Source organism: Chiloscyllium plagiosum, unplaced genomic scaffold, assembly GCF_037043375.1.
Source record: "Chiloscyllium plagiosum isolate Xiang-an unplaced genomic scaffold, Cpla_swu_hap1 HiC_scaffold_7, whole genome shotgun sequence".
NCBI classification, from domain to species: Eukaryota; Metazoa; Chordata; class Chondrichthyes; order Orectolobiformes; family Hemiscylliidae; genus Chiloscyllium; species Chiloscyllium plagiosum.
Window position 1 is genome coordinate 39,737,028 of NW_028270145.1, and position 18,698 is coordinate 39,755,725.

At 44.8% G+C, this 18,698-nt stretch overlaps 1 protein-coding gene across 1 annotated transcript in view; it reads left to right on the forward strand.

The window, feature by feature from the left end:
• cps1 (carbamoyl-phosphate synthase 1, mitochondrial) overlaps positions 1 to 18,698 on the forward strand; it is a 195,340-nt gene that overhangs the window by 86,287 nt on the left and 90,355 nt on the right. Inside the window, exons 19-20 of the mRNA XM_043693435.2 lie at positions 9,192 to 9,390; positions 15,411 to 15,587. Of these exons, the coding sequence (XP_043549370.1) occupies positions 9,192 to 9,390; positions 15,411 to 15,587 (376 nt within the window). The remainder of the gene's footprint in view (positions 1 to 9,191; positions 9,391 to 15,410; positions 15,588 to 18,698) is intronic.

Genomic DNA, 18,698 nt, shown 5'->3' on the forward strand with positions numbered 1-18,698 from the left:
CCAATGTTTGATAAATTTGTAGCAAGATTTCCTTGCTCTTATATTCAATGCTCCGATGAATGAAGACAAGCATCCCACCTGCTTTCTTTACTTTCTGTCCATGACGTGGAGGTGCCAGTGTTGGACTAAGGTGGACAAGGTCAGAAGTCAGGTGACACCAGGTTAAAGTCCAACAGGTTTATTTGAAATCACAAGCTTTGGTCACTTCACCTGATGAAAGCTTGTGATTTCAAATAAACCTGTTGGACTACAACATGGTGTTGTCTGACTTCTGACCTTGTCTACCTTCGAGAATCTATGGACTTGTACACCGAGGTCCCTTTGTTCCTCCGTACTCCCGAGGGAATTAGCGATCATTGCGTATATTAACTCCCTCACAATATATTATCTCACATTTGTTGGAATCAAATTCCACCTGCCATTGCTCTGCTCAATTTTAACAGCTGATTAATATCAGACTGTAGCCTGAGACCATCCTCCTCACTGTCAAACAACACCACCAATTTTCATGTCATCTGTAAATGTACTCATTGCATGTTTAATATTACATCCATGCATGTAACAACATAGGTCCCTTCCAGTCAAAAGAAAACCAGCTCTTAACCATCAGCCTTGTCCTGCTATTTGGACAGAGCACTAAGGGTAGCAAGGGCTCAATATGTACTCTGGGTGGGGGAGTGGCGATTTCAATGTCCACCATCAAGAGTGGGTCAGCAGAGGCACCACTGACTGAACTTGTAAGGTTCTGAAGGACGTAGTTGCTAAATTGTGCTGGTGGTGGGTGTGAGAGAAACAACAAAAGGGAAAAGCATACTTCATCTGATCCTTACTAATCTGCCTGCAGCAGATGTAACAGTGCATGATCATATTGGTAAGAGTGACCGCACAGTTCTTGTGGAGATAACTACTTGCCTTCACACTGAGAGTAACCTCCATCATATTGTGTGGCACTATCACCACGGAAAAGACTTGGAACAGATCTAGCAACTCAAGACCAGGCTTCCATTGGGTGCTGTAAGCCATTAGCAGCAACAGAATCATACTCGGCACATTCTGTGAACTCATGGCCTAGCATATCCCCCACTCAACCATTACCATTAATCAAGGGATCAACCTTGATTCAGTGAAGAGTGCAGGAGGCTATGCCAGGAGCAGCACCATGCATATCTTAAAAAAAAAAAAATGAGCTCGACGAAACTACCAAGAAGAACAACTTGCATGTCAAACAATATAAGCAACAAGTGATTGACAGCTATCAAGCAGCACCTGCTCGGCAATAACCTGCCCAGTGACACCCAATCTGGGTTCTGCCAGGGCCACTCAGCTCCTGATCTCATTAAATCCTTGGTTCAAACATGGATGAAAGAGCTGAATTCCAGAGATGAGGTGAAAGTGACATCCCTTGACATCAGTGTCACGTTTGACGGATTGTGTATCAATTATCCATAGCAAAGCTGGAATCAATGGAAATTGGGGGAAAATGTTCCACTGGTTGGAGTCATACCTGGCACATAGAATGATGGCTGCAGCTGTTGAAGGTCAGATGTCCCAGCTCTAGGGCATCAATGCAAGAGTTCCTCCAGGTAGTGTCCTCGGCCCAACCGTCTTCAGTTGTGTCATCAATGACCTCTTTATCATAAGGTCAAAAGTGGGGATGCTCACCAATGATTGCATGGTGATCAGTACCATTCGCAACCCCTTAGATACTGAATCAATATCCAAATGCAACAAAACCTGAGCAGTATTCAAGGTCGAGAGCGTAGTGCTGGAAAAGCACAGCAGGTCAGGCAGCATCTGAGGAGCAGGAGAATCAACGTTTTGGGCATAAGCCCTTCATCAGGAATGGATTGATGAAGGGCTTATGCCCGAAATGTCGATTCTCCTGCTCCTCGGATGCTATCTGACCTGCTGTCCTTTTCCAGCACTACGCTCTCGACTCTGAGCTCCAGCATCAGCAGTTCTCACTTTCTCCTGAGCAATAGGTGGGCGGCACAGTGGTCTGCCTCACAGCGCCAGAGACCCGGGTTCAATTTCCATCTCAGGCAACTCTCTGTGTGGGGTTTGCACATTCTCCCTGTGTCTGCGTGGGTTTCCTCCGTGTGCTCTGGTTTCCTCCCACAATCCAAATATATGCAGGTCAGGTGAATTGGCTATGCTAAATTGCCCGTAGTGTTAGGAGAAGAGGTAAATGTAGAGGGATGGGTCTGGGTGGGTTGCGCTTCAGCGGGTCGGTGTGGGCTTGTTGGGCCGAAGGGCCTGTTTCCACACTGTAAGTAATCTAATCTAACCTAATATCCAGGCTTGGGTTGACCAGTAACATTTGTATCACTCAAGTGCCGGACAATGAACATCTTAATAACAGACAATCTAATCGTCACCCCTTGAGATTCAAGATATTACCATCACTGAAACGCCCACCATCAACATCCTGGGGGGTTACCATTGACTAGAAACTGAACTAGACCTGTCCTATAAATGCAGTGGCAACAAGAGTGGCCCAGAGGTTAGGAATTGTGCAGCAAACAATTCATCTCCTGACTCCCTAAGCCTATAAGACAAAAGAGTATGATGGGAGTAGCTGCAACTCCAAAAAGCTTGACACAGTTCAAAACAAAGCAGCCCATTTGATTAACCCCACATCCACAAACATTAACTCCCTCCACCAGTTATGCTCAGTAACAGCGGTGTGTACCATCCATAAGCTGCACTGCATAAGTCACAAAGGCCCCTTAGACAACTCCTTCCAAACCTCCATCTCGAAGGGCAAGAAGATACATGGGAACACTGCCACCTGCAAGTTCCTCTCCAAACCACCCAGCATCCTGACTTGGAAATCTGTCACCATTCCTTCAGTGTCATTGTATCAAAATCCAGGAATTCCCTTGTGGGTTGACCTAAGGACATAGACCACAGGGGTTCATGAAGGCAGCTCACCACCACCCTCTCAAGGGCAACTGGCGATGGCGAATAAATGCTGGCCCTGCCAGTGATGCTGCACACCAATGCATCGATGTATTTCTGGAATATCTTTGTGCTGTTTATGTTGCTTTTAATTATTTATTGATCGTTTGTTTATTTTCTCTCTTTTGTCATCCTCTGCTTTGCTGTCTGGGTATTTTGTTTTGTCTTTTCTGTAACTATTTAAGTTATTTCTGTATTAATCTATTGTGTGATATCACTGGCTAATTTTCTGCCTTTTTTTGAAGTTTGTTTCTATACTGATCACGGTTTGAAATATTTCCTACATTCTGACCTAGTTTAGTTTGTTGGAATTTATTTTATTGGTAATCTTTTGCGATATATTTTCACTCGCTTCATTCTCACCCTTTTTGAAAGAAAGTTACTTCTCTTCAATGAATGACTTTGATCTTGGTCTCATATTGTGAATGAAATTGCTTTGATGCTCCCTTGCGCGGAACCTCTCTTTGGTTCATATTGCCAATATCTGATTCAGTCATAACCTATCGCGTTGGACTTTTTCCTAATGGTTGAGAAAAATGAATCCTGCTGAATTGATTTTACACTCCATTCATGCACCTTTGTTGCTTGTTGGAGTTGTTATTGAACTAGTTAAAATATTCCAACTTTATTATTTGAGGTTCTTTACTCATTGTCTATATCATGCCCGAAATTCCTGCTTCCTCTGCATCTTCTCAATTATTGGGTGGCCAGTACTGCATTCCTATCATGAAAGCTGCACAGTGGCTCAGTGGTTAGCACTATATCCCACTTCTACACAACCTTCTACACTATCCACAACTCCACTGAGCTTTGTATCATCTGCAAACTTACTAAACCCATCCAAGTCATTTATATACAGTGCATTCTGGTATAACGTGACAATTGCATTCCTCTACAAACTTGCGCTATAGAAAATCACTATACACGTTCAGTAGAAAGTTTGTGTTATCCAAAGAGCGTCCATAATTTGTCAATTGTGTTATAGCCAGTTTGCGTTGACGAAACATACGGTGTACCAGAATGACCTGTATATCACAAACACCAGTACAGATCACTTTGTACCATCACTGGTCATGGACCTCCAGCCTGGAAAAAACACTTCCACCACTAACCTCTGATTTCCATGGGCAAGCCAGTGCTGAATCCATGAGGCCAAATCATCATGCATCTTAATCTTCTGAATGAGCCTATCATGAGGACCTTGACATAGAAGAATACAGCGCAGTACAGGCCCTTCGGCCCTCGATGTTGCGCCAATCCAAGCCCACCTAACCTACACTAGCCCACTATCCTCCATATGCCTATCAATGCCCGCTTAAATGCCTATAATGAGGGAGAGTCCACCACTGCTACTGGCAGGGCATTCCATGAACTCACGACTCGCTGAGTAAAGAACCTACCCCTAACATCTGTCCTATACCTACCCCCCCTTAATTTAAAACTATGCCCCCTTGTAATAGCTGACTCCATACGTGGAAAAAGATTCTCACTGTCGACCCTATCTAAACCCCTAATCATCTTATACACCTCTATCAAGTCACCCCTAAACCTTCTTTTCTCCAATGAAAACAACCCCAAGTGCCTCAGCCTTTCCTCATACGATCTTTCTACCATACCAGGCAACATCCTGGTAAACCTCCTCTGCACCTGTTCCAGTGCCTCCACATCCTTCCTATAGTATGGCGACCAAAACTGCACACAATACTCCAGATGTGGCCGCACCAGAGTCTTATACAACTGCAACATGACCTCAGTACTCCGGAACTCAATTCCTCTACCAATAAAAGCCAGTACGCCATATGCCTTCTTCACCGCACTATTTACCTGGGTGGCAACTTTCAAAGATTTGTGTACATGGACACCAAGATCCCTCTGCTCATCCACACTACCAAGTATCCGACCGTTAGCCCAGTACCCCATCTTTTTATTACTCTTACCAAAGTGAATCACCTCACACTTAGCTACATTGAACTCCATTTGCCACCTTTCTGCCCAGTTCTGCAGCTTATCTATATCCCGCTGTAACCTGCCACATCCTTCCTCACTGTCTACAACTCCTCCGACTTTCGTATCATCCGCAAACTTGCTCACCCAACTTTCTAACCCCTCCTCCAGGTCATTTATAAAAATGACAAACAGCAATGGTCCCAAAACAGATCCTTGCGGAACACCGCTAGTGACGGCACTCCAAGGTGAACCTTTACCATCAACTACTACCCTCTGTCTTCTTCCAGCCAGCCAACTCCTAATCCAAACCTCCAACTCACCCTCAATGCCATACCTCCGTATTTTTTGCAGTAGTCTACCATGGGGAACCTTATCAAACGCCTTACTAAAATCCAGATACACCACATCTACTGCTTTCCCCTCGTCCACCTCCTTAGTCACCTTCTCAAAGAATTCTCTAAGGTTTGTGAGGCACGACCTGCCCTTCACAAAACCATGCTGACTATCCTTGATCACATTATTCCTATCCAGATGTTCATAAATCCTATCCCTTACAATTCTCTCTAAGATTTTGCCCACAACAGAAGTGAGACTCACCGGCCTATAGTTACTAGGGTTATCCCTACTCCCCTTCTTGAACAAGGGAACCACATTTGCTAGCCTCCAATCTTCTGGCACTACTCCTGTAGACAACGAGGACATAAAAATCAAGGCCAATGGCTCTGCAATCTCCTCCCTTGCTTCCCAGAGAATCCTAGGATAAATGCCATCAGGCCCAGGGGACTTATCTATTTTCACCCTTTCCAGAATTTCCATCACCTCTTTTCTACATACCTCAAAGCCATCCATTCTACTTAATTGACCTTACTAAAATCCATGTAGGCAATATCCGCTGCTGTATCCTTGATCACCTTTGTCAGCTATTGTTTTGGGGTGGCCATTGCTTTGTAATTGCAGCAGTTCTGATGTAGTCTTTGGTTGCCAGTCAAAGAAAGCAGACCCTATTGTCAGTGACACTTGAGAAGTTTCTGGTCAGCCAGAGGGTACTTGAATGTTGAATGTGTGCTGGCTTTAATTTGTGTTCACTGTCAGTCATTCATGGGTTTTCCAATTACCAGGCAAGACACTGCTGGTCCCAGCTTTGTGATCTGCCACCTGGAGCTAAAGTAATCTCATGCAAATCCCATTTTCACAAACCAATTTCATTATGTAATGAGATTCGCTGAAAGCTAGTTAGGTTTGGGAAAGGCTGGGGGAAGGGAGAGGCTTGAAATAAACAGTGTAAGCGTGGAACTGTGTTTAGAAAGTGCGCAGCTTCATGCCACTTGACCTGCTGTCTGAGTGACAGCCCAGTAACTCGAGCTGAAGCACCTGTGCTGCATTCCATTGCCACAGCCACAGCACATTCAACTTCCCAAGTAATTATCCTGTGTATACACACACACACACACACACACACACAACCCCGACTCCAATCCTCACTTCCCTGTCTTCTCACTCAAGACCTCTGCCTGTCTTACACTCTCACCATCCTCTCTTTGGCCCTTTGCCAAGAACTGAAGGGTTCAGAGCAGCAGTTGGTCATTCAGTCCCTCAAGCCTATACTGCCATAACACATGGCGTTATGGCAACCATTTCACTTTTGTGTCTGTGCTGTCTGTAATCCTTGACTCCGTTGTTAATCAAAAATCTGTCTCGCTCAAATTTGAAATTTGTTCAATGACTCAGCCTCCTCTGCTCTCTGAGGGGAGCAATGCCACAGATTAACACACATATTTTAGGTTTAATCCATAGAAATCAGATGGTCAGGTGGTTCTTGATTCCGATATCTGAAGTTTGTTTACAACACTAGCTGTTTAGAAAACTGTAATATTACAGACATAGAGACATAGACTGTGTTTGGTTCTCCTGTGTATCAGACACATACACACTGCATTGACTCTGTCAATACATAGTGACTGAAATGCAGGCAGGTGCCTTTAGGTCAGGTGTGAGTAACAGCCCTAGACATCAAAGCTGCATTTGACTGCGTGAGACATCAAGAAGCCCTGCTAGAACTTTGAATCAGGGGAAACTTGTCTGCTGGTTGGAGTCATGCCTGGTGCATAGGCAGATGGTTGGGATTGTTGGAGGTCAGTCATCTCAGTTCCAGGACATCCTTCGTAAGGTCAGAAGTAGAGGATGCTTACTGATGTTTGTACAATATTCAGCGCCACTCCTCAGATGTTGAAGCACTCCATGTCCAAATGCAGCAAGACCTGGAGGATATCCAGGCTTGGGCTGAAAAGTGGCAAGTAACGTTTGTGTCATATAAATGCTAGACAATGGTCATCTTGAACCAGAATCTAACCACTGCTCCCTGACGTGTAACGACATTACCACACTGAATCTCTCACAATCAACATCTTGGGGATTTCTATTGACCAGAAACTGGACTATAAATACTGTGATGTCAAGAACAGGTCAGAGGAATTCTGCCACAAGTAACTCACCTCCTGACTCCCAAAAGCCTGTCAACCATCTGCACAGCACAAGTCAGGAGTGTGATGGAATACTCCATTTGCCGAGATGGCAATAGCTCCAACTACACTAAGAGCACTGACACCATACAGACAAAGTAGCCCACTTGATTGGCATCATATCCATATGTTCAGTCCCTCCACCACCGATACTCAGCAGCAGCAGTGTTTACTATTTACAAGATGTACTGCAGAAATTCACCAAAGCTTCTCAGTTAGCACTCTCCATACCTATGACTATTTCTGTCTAGAAGGACAAGGGCAGCAGATACATGTAACACCACCACTTGCAAGTTCCCCTCTAAGTAATTTCACATTATGACTTATATTGCCGTTAACATATTGCCGTTCCTTCACTGGCACTGAGTCAGAATCCTTGAATCCCTCCCTAATGACATTTTGTGTTTGCCTATTGGACATGGACTGCAGCAGTTCAGGAAGGCAACTCATCACCACCTTCTCAAGGGTAGTTTAGAGAGTAGGGACTTTATTGCTGGAACAGCACAGCAGGTCAGGCAGCATCCAGGGAACCGGAGATTCGACGTTTCGGGCACAGGCCCTTCTTCAGGAATTCCTGAAGAAGGGCCTGTGCCCGAAACGTCGAATCTCCGGTTCCCTGGATGCTGCCTGACCTGCTGTGCTGTTCCAGCAATAAAGTTTCAACTTTGATCTCCAGCATCTGCAGACCTCACTTTCTCCTAGTTTAGAGAGTATAAATACTGGGCCATCCAGCAATGTTCCACATCCCAATATGGAACTAAAACAGAAAAAGTCACATGTTTGATGTCATAGAAGGTCAAGGCATGTCAAGTTTGGAATCTTCATTCTAACCATAACAAATCTCTGAGGTAAGAACTCTGCTCATTGTCTTATATGGGGAACCTAACTTTCCAAACTGTCCCCTGTTTCAAGACTTCCCCTGCAAGGGGAAAGCTATCTCCTTGTCACCCCACTTTCCCCTCTGTACTGCTGGCCCCTCCAAACCCCACTGCCCCCTTTAAAATCCCTGCACCCCCATCAGGGCCTCATTTGCTCTGGTTGTAATCTCATTCTTTTACATTTTTGGTGCCAGTGGCTTCTCATTAGCCTCTGATAGAGGCTGGGTCTTGATGCCCTGAGCAGTGTGGGTGATTACAGCTGGTTCCGCCATTCCCCCTCCCACCATAAACTGAGTTGACGGGGCAGAGCTATGAAGGTGTCTCACCATATTGCAGTTGAACAGAATGGAGTTGGGAGTTTTCGGTGTTCTTGAGACTTTTTAATTTACTTATTGCCCAGAGGGCAGCAAAGAGGCAACCACATTGCTTTGGGTCTGGAGTAACTTGTAGGCTTGGCCAGGTAGAGATGTAGTTTCCTTCCCTAAAGGACGTTAGTGAATTAACCATTCCAGAGTGTTTCGAGTAAACCTTGGGTACCATCTCCTGTAGGGTTGGCAGCCCCCTAGGGAGCAACTGGGATAGTATGGGTTTATCGCTCTGCCAGGCCCGGAGTGTTGCCCCTCACATTTGTGTGGGCCATTTGGCAGCATTCGTGTTTTCTTTTAATAAAAAAATACCAAGTGATAGAAGTACAGGTGTGCTGTCTGTGTAGTGCCTGCAGGGAGCAGGAGATGTGATTGGAACCTGCATAATGTTTTTGCCTGGGTGCATCTCTTCCTGTCTCTGCATCTGGAGCAATCTCTTGCCTGGGAACGAGAATTCTTCTGCCCTTGTGCGCACTAATCATTCATTGCCTTTGGTTCCTCTCTTTTTATTCTCTCTGCAGCTACCCCCTGGCCTTTGTGGCTGCCAAACTGGCACTCGGTATCCCGCTGCCTGACATCAAGAATGCAGTGTCTGGGAAGACCACCGCCTGCTTTGAGCCAAGTCTGGATTATATTGTCACCAAGATTCCGCGTTGGGATCTGGACCGTTTCCATGGAGCTTCGCGAGAGATCGGCAGTTCAATGAAGAGTGTCGGTGAGGTGAGTGAGTTGTGCCCTGTACCAAATCTCAGCCAGTTCTGACCCACTGGAACTTGATTTCATTTATTGGTCCTTTGAACTGTGTGTAAGGATCTCCCACCTTCCCATAATTAAGGGGTTATTGTTCGTTTTGTCACTGAGACTGGGTCATACGAGCAAGCCATAAACATTGCTGTATGTTTATAGAGTCATCGAGATGTACAGCATGGAAACAGACCCTTCGGTCCAACCCATCCATGCCGACCAGGTATCCCAACCCAGTCTAGTCCCACCTGCCAGCACCCAGCCTATATCACTCCAAATCCTTCCTATTCAAATACCCATCCAAATGCCTCTTAAATGTTGCAATTGTACCAGCCTCCGCCACATCCTCTGGCAGCTCATTCCATACAAGTACCACCCTCTGTGTGAAAAAGATGCCCCTAAGATCTCTCTTATATCTTACCCCTCTCAACCTAAACCTATGCCCTCTAGTTCTGGACTCCCCGACCCCAGGGAAAAGACTTTGTCTATTTATCCTATCTATGCCCCTCATAATTTTGTAAACCTCTATAAGGTCACCCCTCTGCCTCCGACACTCCAGGGAAAACAGCCCCAGCCTGTTCAGGCTCTCCCTATAGCTCAAATCCTCCAACCTTGGCAACATCCTTATGAATTTTGAGAAACTACGCAGAGCAGAGAAAAATCACCCATACAGTGTATTCAAAAAGAATGGGTACCCAATGAACACAGTCTGGCGATTTCTCAACAACAAACCTAAACAAGCAGACAAAACATGTCCAGAAACCCTAGCCACACTCCCCTACATCAAAGACATCTCGGAAATGACTGCCAGACTACTCAGACCCTTTGGCATCATGGTAGCCCATAAATCCACCAACACACTAAACAGCAACTAATGAACTTGCAAGACCCTATACAGGCAACGAGCAAAACTAATGTAATTTACAAAATACCGTGCAAGGACTGTAACAAACATTACATTGGACAAACAGGCAGAAAACTAGCCACCAGGATACGTGAACACTAACTAGCCACAAAAAGACACTCACTAGTATCCTCACAAATGGATGAGGAAGGACATCACTTCGACTGGGACAACACATCCATCCTAGGACAAGCCAAACAAAGACACACACGAGAATTCCTAGAAGCACGGCATTCCAACCGGAACTCTATCAACAAACACATCGAGTAAGACCCCATCTACTACCCTGTGAGAAAAGGGATAGGAAGTGACTTCACCACAGGAAGTAACATCACCAACCCAAACGTATAAATAGAAAGCAGGAATTTTCAGCGTTGCTTCACCTGAGGCCCACTGAAGATGTTACCTAGTAGGGTAACAAAATGTTTGGAAATGAACCTTGCAGCTCAGTGAGCAAACCTACATCCAAAACATCCACATCCTTGTAAATCTTTTCTGAACCCTTTCAAGTTTCACAACATCTTTTTGATAGGAAGGAGACCAGAATTGCACGCAATATTCCAACAGTGGTCTAACCATTGTCCTGTACAGCTGCAACATGACCTCCCAACTTCTGTACTCAATACTCTGACCAATAAAGGAAAGCATACCAAATGCCTTCTTCACTATCCTATCTACCTGCGACTCCACTTTCAAGGAGCTATGAACCTGCACTCCAAGATGTCTTTGTTCAGCAACACTCCTTAGGACCTTACCATTAAGTGTACAAGTCCTGCTAAGATTTGCTTTCCCAAAATGCAGGACCTCTCATTTATCTGAATTAAACTGCCAGTTGTCAGCCTATTGGCCCACCTGATCAAGATCCTGTAGTAATCTGAGGTAACTCTCTTCGCTGTTCACTACACCTCCAATTTTGGTGTCATCTGCAAACTTACTAACTGTACCTCTTATGCTCGCATCCAAATCAGTTATGTAAATGACAAGGCGTAGAGGACCCAGCACCTTGTGACATTCCACTGGTCACAGGCCTCCAATCTGAAAAACAACCCTCCACCACCACCCTCTATCTTCTCCTTTTGAGCCAGTCCTGTATCCAAATGGCTAGTTCTCCCTGTATTCCGTGAGATCTAACCTTGCTAACCAGTCTCCCATGGGGAACCTTGTCGAACGCCTTATTGAAGTCCATATAGATCACATCTACCACTCTACCCTCATCAGTCCTCTTTGTTACTTCAAAAAACTCAATCAAGTTTGAGAGACATGATTTCCCACACACACAGCCATGTTGACTATCCCTAATCAGTCCTTGACTTTCCAAATACGTGTACATCCTGTCCCTCAGGATTCCCTCCAACAACTTGCCCACCACCGCCATCAGGCTCACTGGTCTATAGTTCCCTGGCTTGTCCTTACCACCCTTCTTAAACAGTTGCACCACGTTAGCCAACCTCCAGTCTTCTGGCACCTCACTTGTGTTTAGATCAGAATGGTGCTGGAAAAGCATAGCAGGTCAGGCAGCATCCGAGGAGCAGGAAAATCGACGTTTCGGGCAAAAGCCCTTTATCAGGAATAGAGGCAAGAAGCCTCCAGAGTGAAGAGATAAATGGGGTGGGTGGGGCTGGGGAGAAGGTAGCAAAGAGTGTAATAGGTGAACGGGGATGGGGATAGAAGTGATAGGTCAGAGGGGAGGGTGGAGCAGATAGGTGGGAAGGGAGATTGGCAGGTAGGACAGGTCATGAGGACAGTGCTGAGCTGGAAGGTTGGAACTGAGGTGAGGGGAGGGGAAATGACGAAACTGGTGAAGTCCACATTGATGCCCTGGTGTTGAAGTGTTCCGAGGCGGAAGATGAGGCGTTCTTCCTCCAGGCGTCGGGTGGTGAGGGAGCGGCAGTGGACGAGGCCCAGAACCTGCATGCCCTTGGCGGAGGGGGAGTTGAAATGTTGGGCCATGGGACGGTGGGGTTGATTGGTGCGGGTGTCCCGGAGATGTTCCCTAAAGCGCTCTGCGAGGAGGCGTCCAGTCTCCCCAATGTAGAGGAGACTGCATCGGGAGCAACGGATACAATAAATGACATTGTTTTGTTTCAGATCAGAGTGGTGCTGGAAAAGGACAACAGGTCAGGCAGCATCCGAGGAGCAGGAAAATCAACGTTTCGAGCAAAAGCCCTTCACGAATAGAGGCAGGACCTGATGAAGGGCTTTTGCTCGAAACGTCAATTTTCCTGCTCCTCGGATGCTGCCTGACCTGTTGTGCTTTCTCAGCACCATTCTGATTTAAACTCTAGTTTCCAGCATCTGCAGTCCTCACTTTTGTCTGGCACCTCACCTGTGACTATTGATGATACAAATGTCTCAGCAAGAGGCCAAGCAGTCACTTCCCTAGCTTCTCAGAGTTCTAGGATACACCTGATCAGGTCCTGGGGATTTATCCACCTTTATGCATTTCAAGACATCCAGCACTTCGTCTTCCTTAATATGACATTTTGCAAGATGTTCATTTCAAACAAGTATGCTGTTTTGGAAAATGCAGGGCTAATGGATTCTCAGGGGAACAGCCAAGTTTCTGGTATTGAGACTGGCTCTAATGCAACCAGGGGTACGTCGGGTTCCAAGAGATCAATTGTGTTTGAGGATTCTGTAGTCCGAGGTAAAGGTAGACGTTTCTATGGCCAGCAGTGAAAAATCAGAATGGTGTGTTGCTTCCCTGGTGCCAGGATCACGGATGTCTCAGAAGGTGCAGAATGTTCTCAACAGGAAGAGGGGCCTGCAAGAGGTCATTGTCCACGTTGGAACCAACAACATTGGAAGGGAAAAGGTTGAGATTCTGAAGGGAGATTACAGAGAGTTAGGCAGGAATTTAAAAAGGAGGTCCTCGAGGTAGTAATATCTGGATTATTCCTGGTGCTACGAGCTAGTGAGGGCAGGAATAGGAGGATAGAGCAGATGAATGCATGGCTGAGGAGCTGGTGTATGGGAGAAGGATTCACATTTTTGGATCATTGGAATCTCTTTTGGGGTAGAAGTGACCTGTACAAGAAGGACGGATTGCACCTAAATTGGAAGGGGACTAATATACTTGCAGGGAAATTTGCTAGAACTGCTTGGGAGGATTTAAACTAGTAAGGTGGGGGTGGGTGGGACCCAGGGAGATAGTGAGGAAAGAGATCAATCTGAGACTGGTACAAGTTGAGAACAGAAGTGAGTCAACAGTCAGGGCAGGCAGGGACAAGGTAGGACTAATAAACTGCATTTATTTCAATGCAAGGGGCCTAACAGGGAAGGCAGATGAACTCAGGGCATGGTTAGGAACATGGGACTGGAATATCATAGCAATTACAGAAACATGGCTCAGGGATGGACAGGACTGGCAGCTTAATGTTCCAGGATACAAATGCTGCAGGAAGGATAGAAAGGGAGGCAAGAGAGAAGGGGGATTGGCATTTTTGATAAGGGATAGCATTACAGCTGTACTGAGGGAGGATATTCCTGGAAGTTATTTGGGTGGAACTGAGAAATAAGAAAGGGATGATCACCTTAATGGGATTGTATTATTGACCCCCCAATAGTCAGAGGGAAATTGAGAAACAAACTGGTAAGGAAATCTCAGCTATCTGTAAGAATAATAGGGTAGTTATGGTAGGGGATTTTAACTTTCCAAACATAGACTGGGACTGCCATAGTGTTAAAGGTTTAGATGGAGAGGAATTTCTTAAGTGTGTTCAAGACAATTTTCTGATTCTGTCTGTGGATGTACCTACTAGAGAAGGTGCAAAACCTGACCTACTCTTGGGAAATAAGACAGGGCAGGTGACTGAGGTGTCAGTGGGGGAGCACTTTGAGGCCAGCGACCATAATTCTATTCGTTTTAAAATAGTGATGGAAAAGGATAGACCAGATCTAAACATTGAGGTTCTAAATTGGAGAAAGGCCAATTTTGACGGTATTAGGCAAGAACTTTCGAAAGCTGATTGGAGGCAGATGTTAGCAGGTAAAGGGACGGCTGGAAAATGGGAAGCCTTCAGAAATGAGATAATGAGAATCCAGAGAAAGTATATTCCTGTCAGGGTGAAAAGAAAGGCTGGAAGGTATAGGGAATGCTGGATGACTAAAGAAATTGAGGGTTTGGTTAAGAAAAAGAAAGAAGCATATGTAAGGTATAGACAGGATAGACCGAGTGAATCCTTAGAAGAGTATGAAGGCAGTAGGAGTACACTTAAGAGGGAAATCAGGAGGGCAAAAAGGGGACGTGAGATAGCATTGGCAAATAGAATTAAGGAGAATCCAAAGAGTTTTTAAAAATACATTAAGGACAAAAGGGTAATTAGGGAGAGAATGGGGCCCCTCAAAAGATCAGCAAGGTGGCCTTTGTGTGGCGCCACAGTAAATGGGGGAGATACTAAATGAGTATTTTGCATCAGTATTTACTGTGAAAAAGGATATGGAAAATATAGACAATACAAATCCTGCAAACTAAACATTCTGACGGGTTTTAAGAAAGGAATTCTTCAGAATTTGTGACTGATGGGATTGGAGACCCATGTCCTGGGTATTGGCAAAAGATCAATTGATGGCCTCTTTGTCAGCTCACTGTCACCTGTCCAATGTAGAAATTTATGGTTCAGAAACAGTTGTATGACAATGTTTTAAGCAGACCCAAGCAACTCCCAAAAGCAGTGCTTTGGTACTTTTGTACTCGGAGCTCGACGATGGAAGATCTGGATCAAAAGTTGGTGGGATGCAGGCATTAGGCTGTGGTACCAGCCACTGTTTTATGATGCTTTATCACCATTTTTTGCTTCAAATGCTTCCCGGTGCAGTGTTTCTTGGCTCACATATTTATGGTTAAGGTTTATGGTTATAGTTCAGGCAATTCCACACTGGGGAGGTTACACTGAATTTTGATTTCCTGCTCACTATCCAGTGAAATTCTGAAGTAGTTGTCTGGTTTCTAAGAGCAAGGATGTTTTCAGTTCCAAGATGGTGTTTAAGTGAATGGCCCTTGTCTGTGACTGTGTGCACAAAAACTCTTTTCTGAAGCTGGGCCTAGACGTTTGGACTGCACCCCTCTGAGTTGTTTGTTTGTGTTTCCCAGGTAATGGCTATCGGTCGCACGTTTGAAGAGAGTTTCCAGAAGGCTTTGAGAATGTGCCACCCATCTGTGGAAGGTTTTGTGCCACGGCTCCCAATGAAGAAGCTTTGGTCTGAGGACTTTGACCTGCAGAAGGATCTGGCTGTTCCCTCAATCCACCGCATCTACTCATTGGCAAAGGTAATGACCACTCACTGAACACAGCCACTGGTAGGTTCAGGAGCTCTCCCAGAATTCTTTCCCGGACAGATATTTCTCTCTCAATGTTCTGTGCTTGGTCCTCGGTGTGTGATTTTCACTGTCAACGCCAGCACTCCCTTTCCTCCCGTAATTGCCCCCCCGAGCATCGTGTTGTCTCTGAGTCAGGGACATTACATGGTAAAGTGCTCAAATGCTGCTTCCCTTGGGGAGGTCTCTCACCACCCCATTCCCCCATTCATCCACCTTGGCTCCTATTAAACTTCACGATTGAGTAGTACTAATTCTGAAGCAGGGCTCTATTTTAAAAAAATGCAACTTTTTAAAAAAAAGGGTTTTGTGATTTACACATGAAAGAAGTGAAACTATCACTGTATTCTAACAGACGAAAGGCTTAACAGACAATCAATTCTTCAATGTATAATTTCAGTTACATCACACTGCAAATTTTTGCGATAAATTCTGTGTTACGATCGAGCCCTCCACAATCACCTGATGAAGGAGCGTCGCTCCGAAAGGTAGTGTGCTTCCAATTAAACCTGTTGGACTATAACCTGGTGTTGTGTGATTTTTAACTTTGTACACCCCAGTCCAACACCGGCATCTCCGAATCATATGAAATTATAAGGTGCATAGAGAGGGTTAATGGCCAGCATCTTTTTTTTCCCCAGAGTTGAAATGTCTAAAACTAGGGGCATGGATTTCAAGGGAGAGGGGAAAGTTCAAAGGAGATCTGAGGGGCAAGTTTTTTTTTAAAAACTGTGTGTGGAACGTAGAATGTGCTGCCAGAGTGGTGATGGAGGCTGATACAATAGGGGCGTTAAAGGAACTTTTAGATAAGTACATAAATATGGAGTTATATGGACCAATGGCAGGCAGAAGGGATTTGCTTAATTTGGCATAACATCGTGGACCCAAGGGCCAGTTCCTGTGCTGTATAGTTCTGCGTTCTGTGAACTTCCACTGCATCCTCTCCAGTGCTATCACATCCTTCCAATAGCATGGTGACCAGAACTGCGCACAGTATTCCATCTGTGGCCTAACCAATGTTTTATAAAATTGAAATAAGACTTCTTTGCTCCTATATTTGATTCCACGTCTAATGAAGGCAAACATCCCATTTACCTTCTTCACCACCCTTTTTATCTGTGATGATAGGGATCGATGGACTTGTACACTCTCAGGTTCCTTTGTTCTTCAGTACTCCTTAGGGACTTACCATTCAATGTATGCATTATTCCCTTGATTAGACCTTCCAAAGTTCATCACGTCACATTTAGCAGGATTGAATTCCATCCGCCATTGCTCTGCCCAATTTACGTGCTGATCTATATCAGGCTGTAGCCTGAGACTATCCTCCTCACTTTCAACAACACCACTAATTTTCAGATCAGATACAAACTTAGTAAGTATACCTTTTACATTTACATCCAGGTCAATAATGCACATGATGAGCAGTAAGGATCCCAGCACCAATCCTGTGGTACACTGCTGATTAGTCTTCCAATCACAAAAACAACTCTCCGCCAAGACCCTTTGCCTGATCTTAGCAAGCCAGTTTTTGGGTCCATTTTGCAAATGTTTTTGGATCCCATAGGCTTGTCCAAATGATTAGAGTCTATTATGTGGGACCCTGTCAAAGGCCTTACTAAAGTCCACATAAACCACATCAACTGCATAACCATCGTCAATATATTTATTCACCTTTTTTTAAAAAGAACTCAACCTTAATTTATCAGACAGAATCACCCTTTAACAAATATGTGCTGACTATCCCTGATCAGTTCTTTCCAAGTGTTGATTAATCCTTTCCTTCGAAATTTTTTCCAATAATTTCCCTACCGCTGACTTCAGACGTAACTGGCCTTGTAATTACCTGGTCTATCTCTGCTGCGTTTTTTGAACAAAGAAACCATAATAGATATAATCCAGTCATCTGGCCCTTCACCAATGGCTAGCAAACTATTAAATACAAAGGAACCTCGAACGTACAAATGAGTCGGGTGAGCAGTATTTTGTTCGGATAATTGATTTGACCTTAAACAAGGGAAGCCCATACTGATCTAACGCTGTTTGTTTAAATCTATAATTCTGATGAGTCTGCTATTTAAACAAACTAATCTTTGAATTCTGCAAAGTGCAGGTTAAACTGAGAAGGACTAAACCCTTACCATCACATTAATATATGAAATCCCAGCATTAAGCAAGGTCCCGAACATCTTCTACAATCATAAGAGCATTTGTCAGTTTCCATGAACTCAGTCTTGCGATAAAAAGACAGAAGCACCACCTCGCGCGTGTGTTTCCTTTCTCTGCCTTTTTTTTCGCGCATGGCCTGGTAACCATAAGACATAGGAGTGGAAGTAAGGCCTTTCGGCCCATCGAGTCCACTCCGCCATTCAATCATGGCTGATGGGCATTTCAAGTCCACACGTAAAGTGACGGGAATAAAACATTTAGTTTTGCAAAGAGCTGTATAACTAACCCTTACGTAGAAAAGAAAATCCAGACACTGTTGCTTGAATTGATTGTGTTTCTTTGTTTTTGCCTGTGTTTTCACATGTTCTTCAGTACAGGTAGTCTGAATTCACTTACCCCTTTGATGTAATGTTTTCATGGGATCTTGAGATCTTGTTCGGATAATCCGAAATTTGGATAATTGATGTGCGGTTAATCGAGGTTCCTCCTGTACATTAGCCAGGGTCCCATCAGTCTGTTTCCTGACCTTTCGTTCACAGTCTGGGATATATCAGGCCCCTGGGGATTTGAACACATTTATGCCCAATAATGTGCATTTTGAAAGGTCAAGTATAGGTTGAAGTTAGACAGCTCTGGATCAGTGGTGCTGGAAGAGCACAGCAATTCAGGCAGCAAAATCGACGTTTCGGGCAAAAGCCCTTCATCAGGAATAAAGGCAGAGAGCCTGAAGCATGGAGAGATGAGCTAGCGGAGGGTGGGGGTGGGGAGAAAATAGCATAGACTACAATAGGTGAGTGGGGGAGGAGATGAAGGTGAGAGTACAGGGAGGAGAGGATGGAGTGGATAGGTGGAAAAGGAGCTAGGCAGGTCGGACAAGTCAAGGGGACAGTGCGG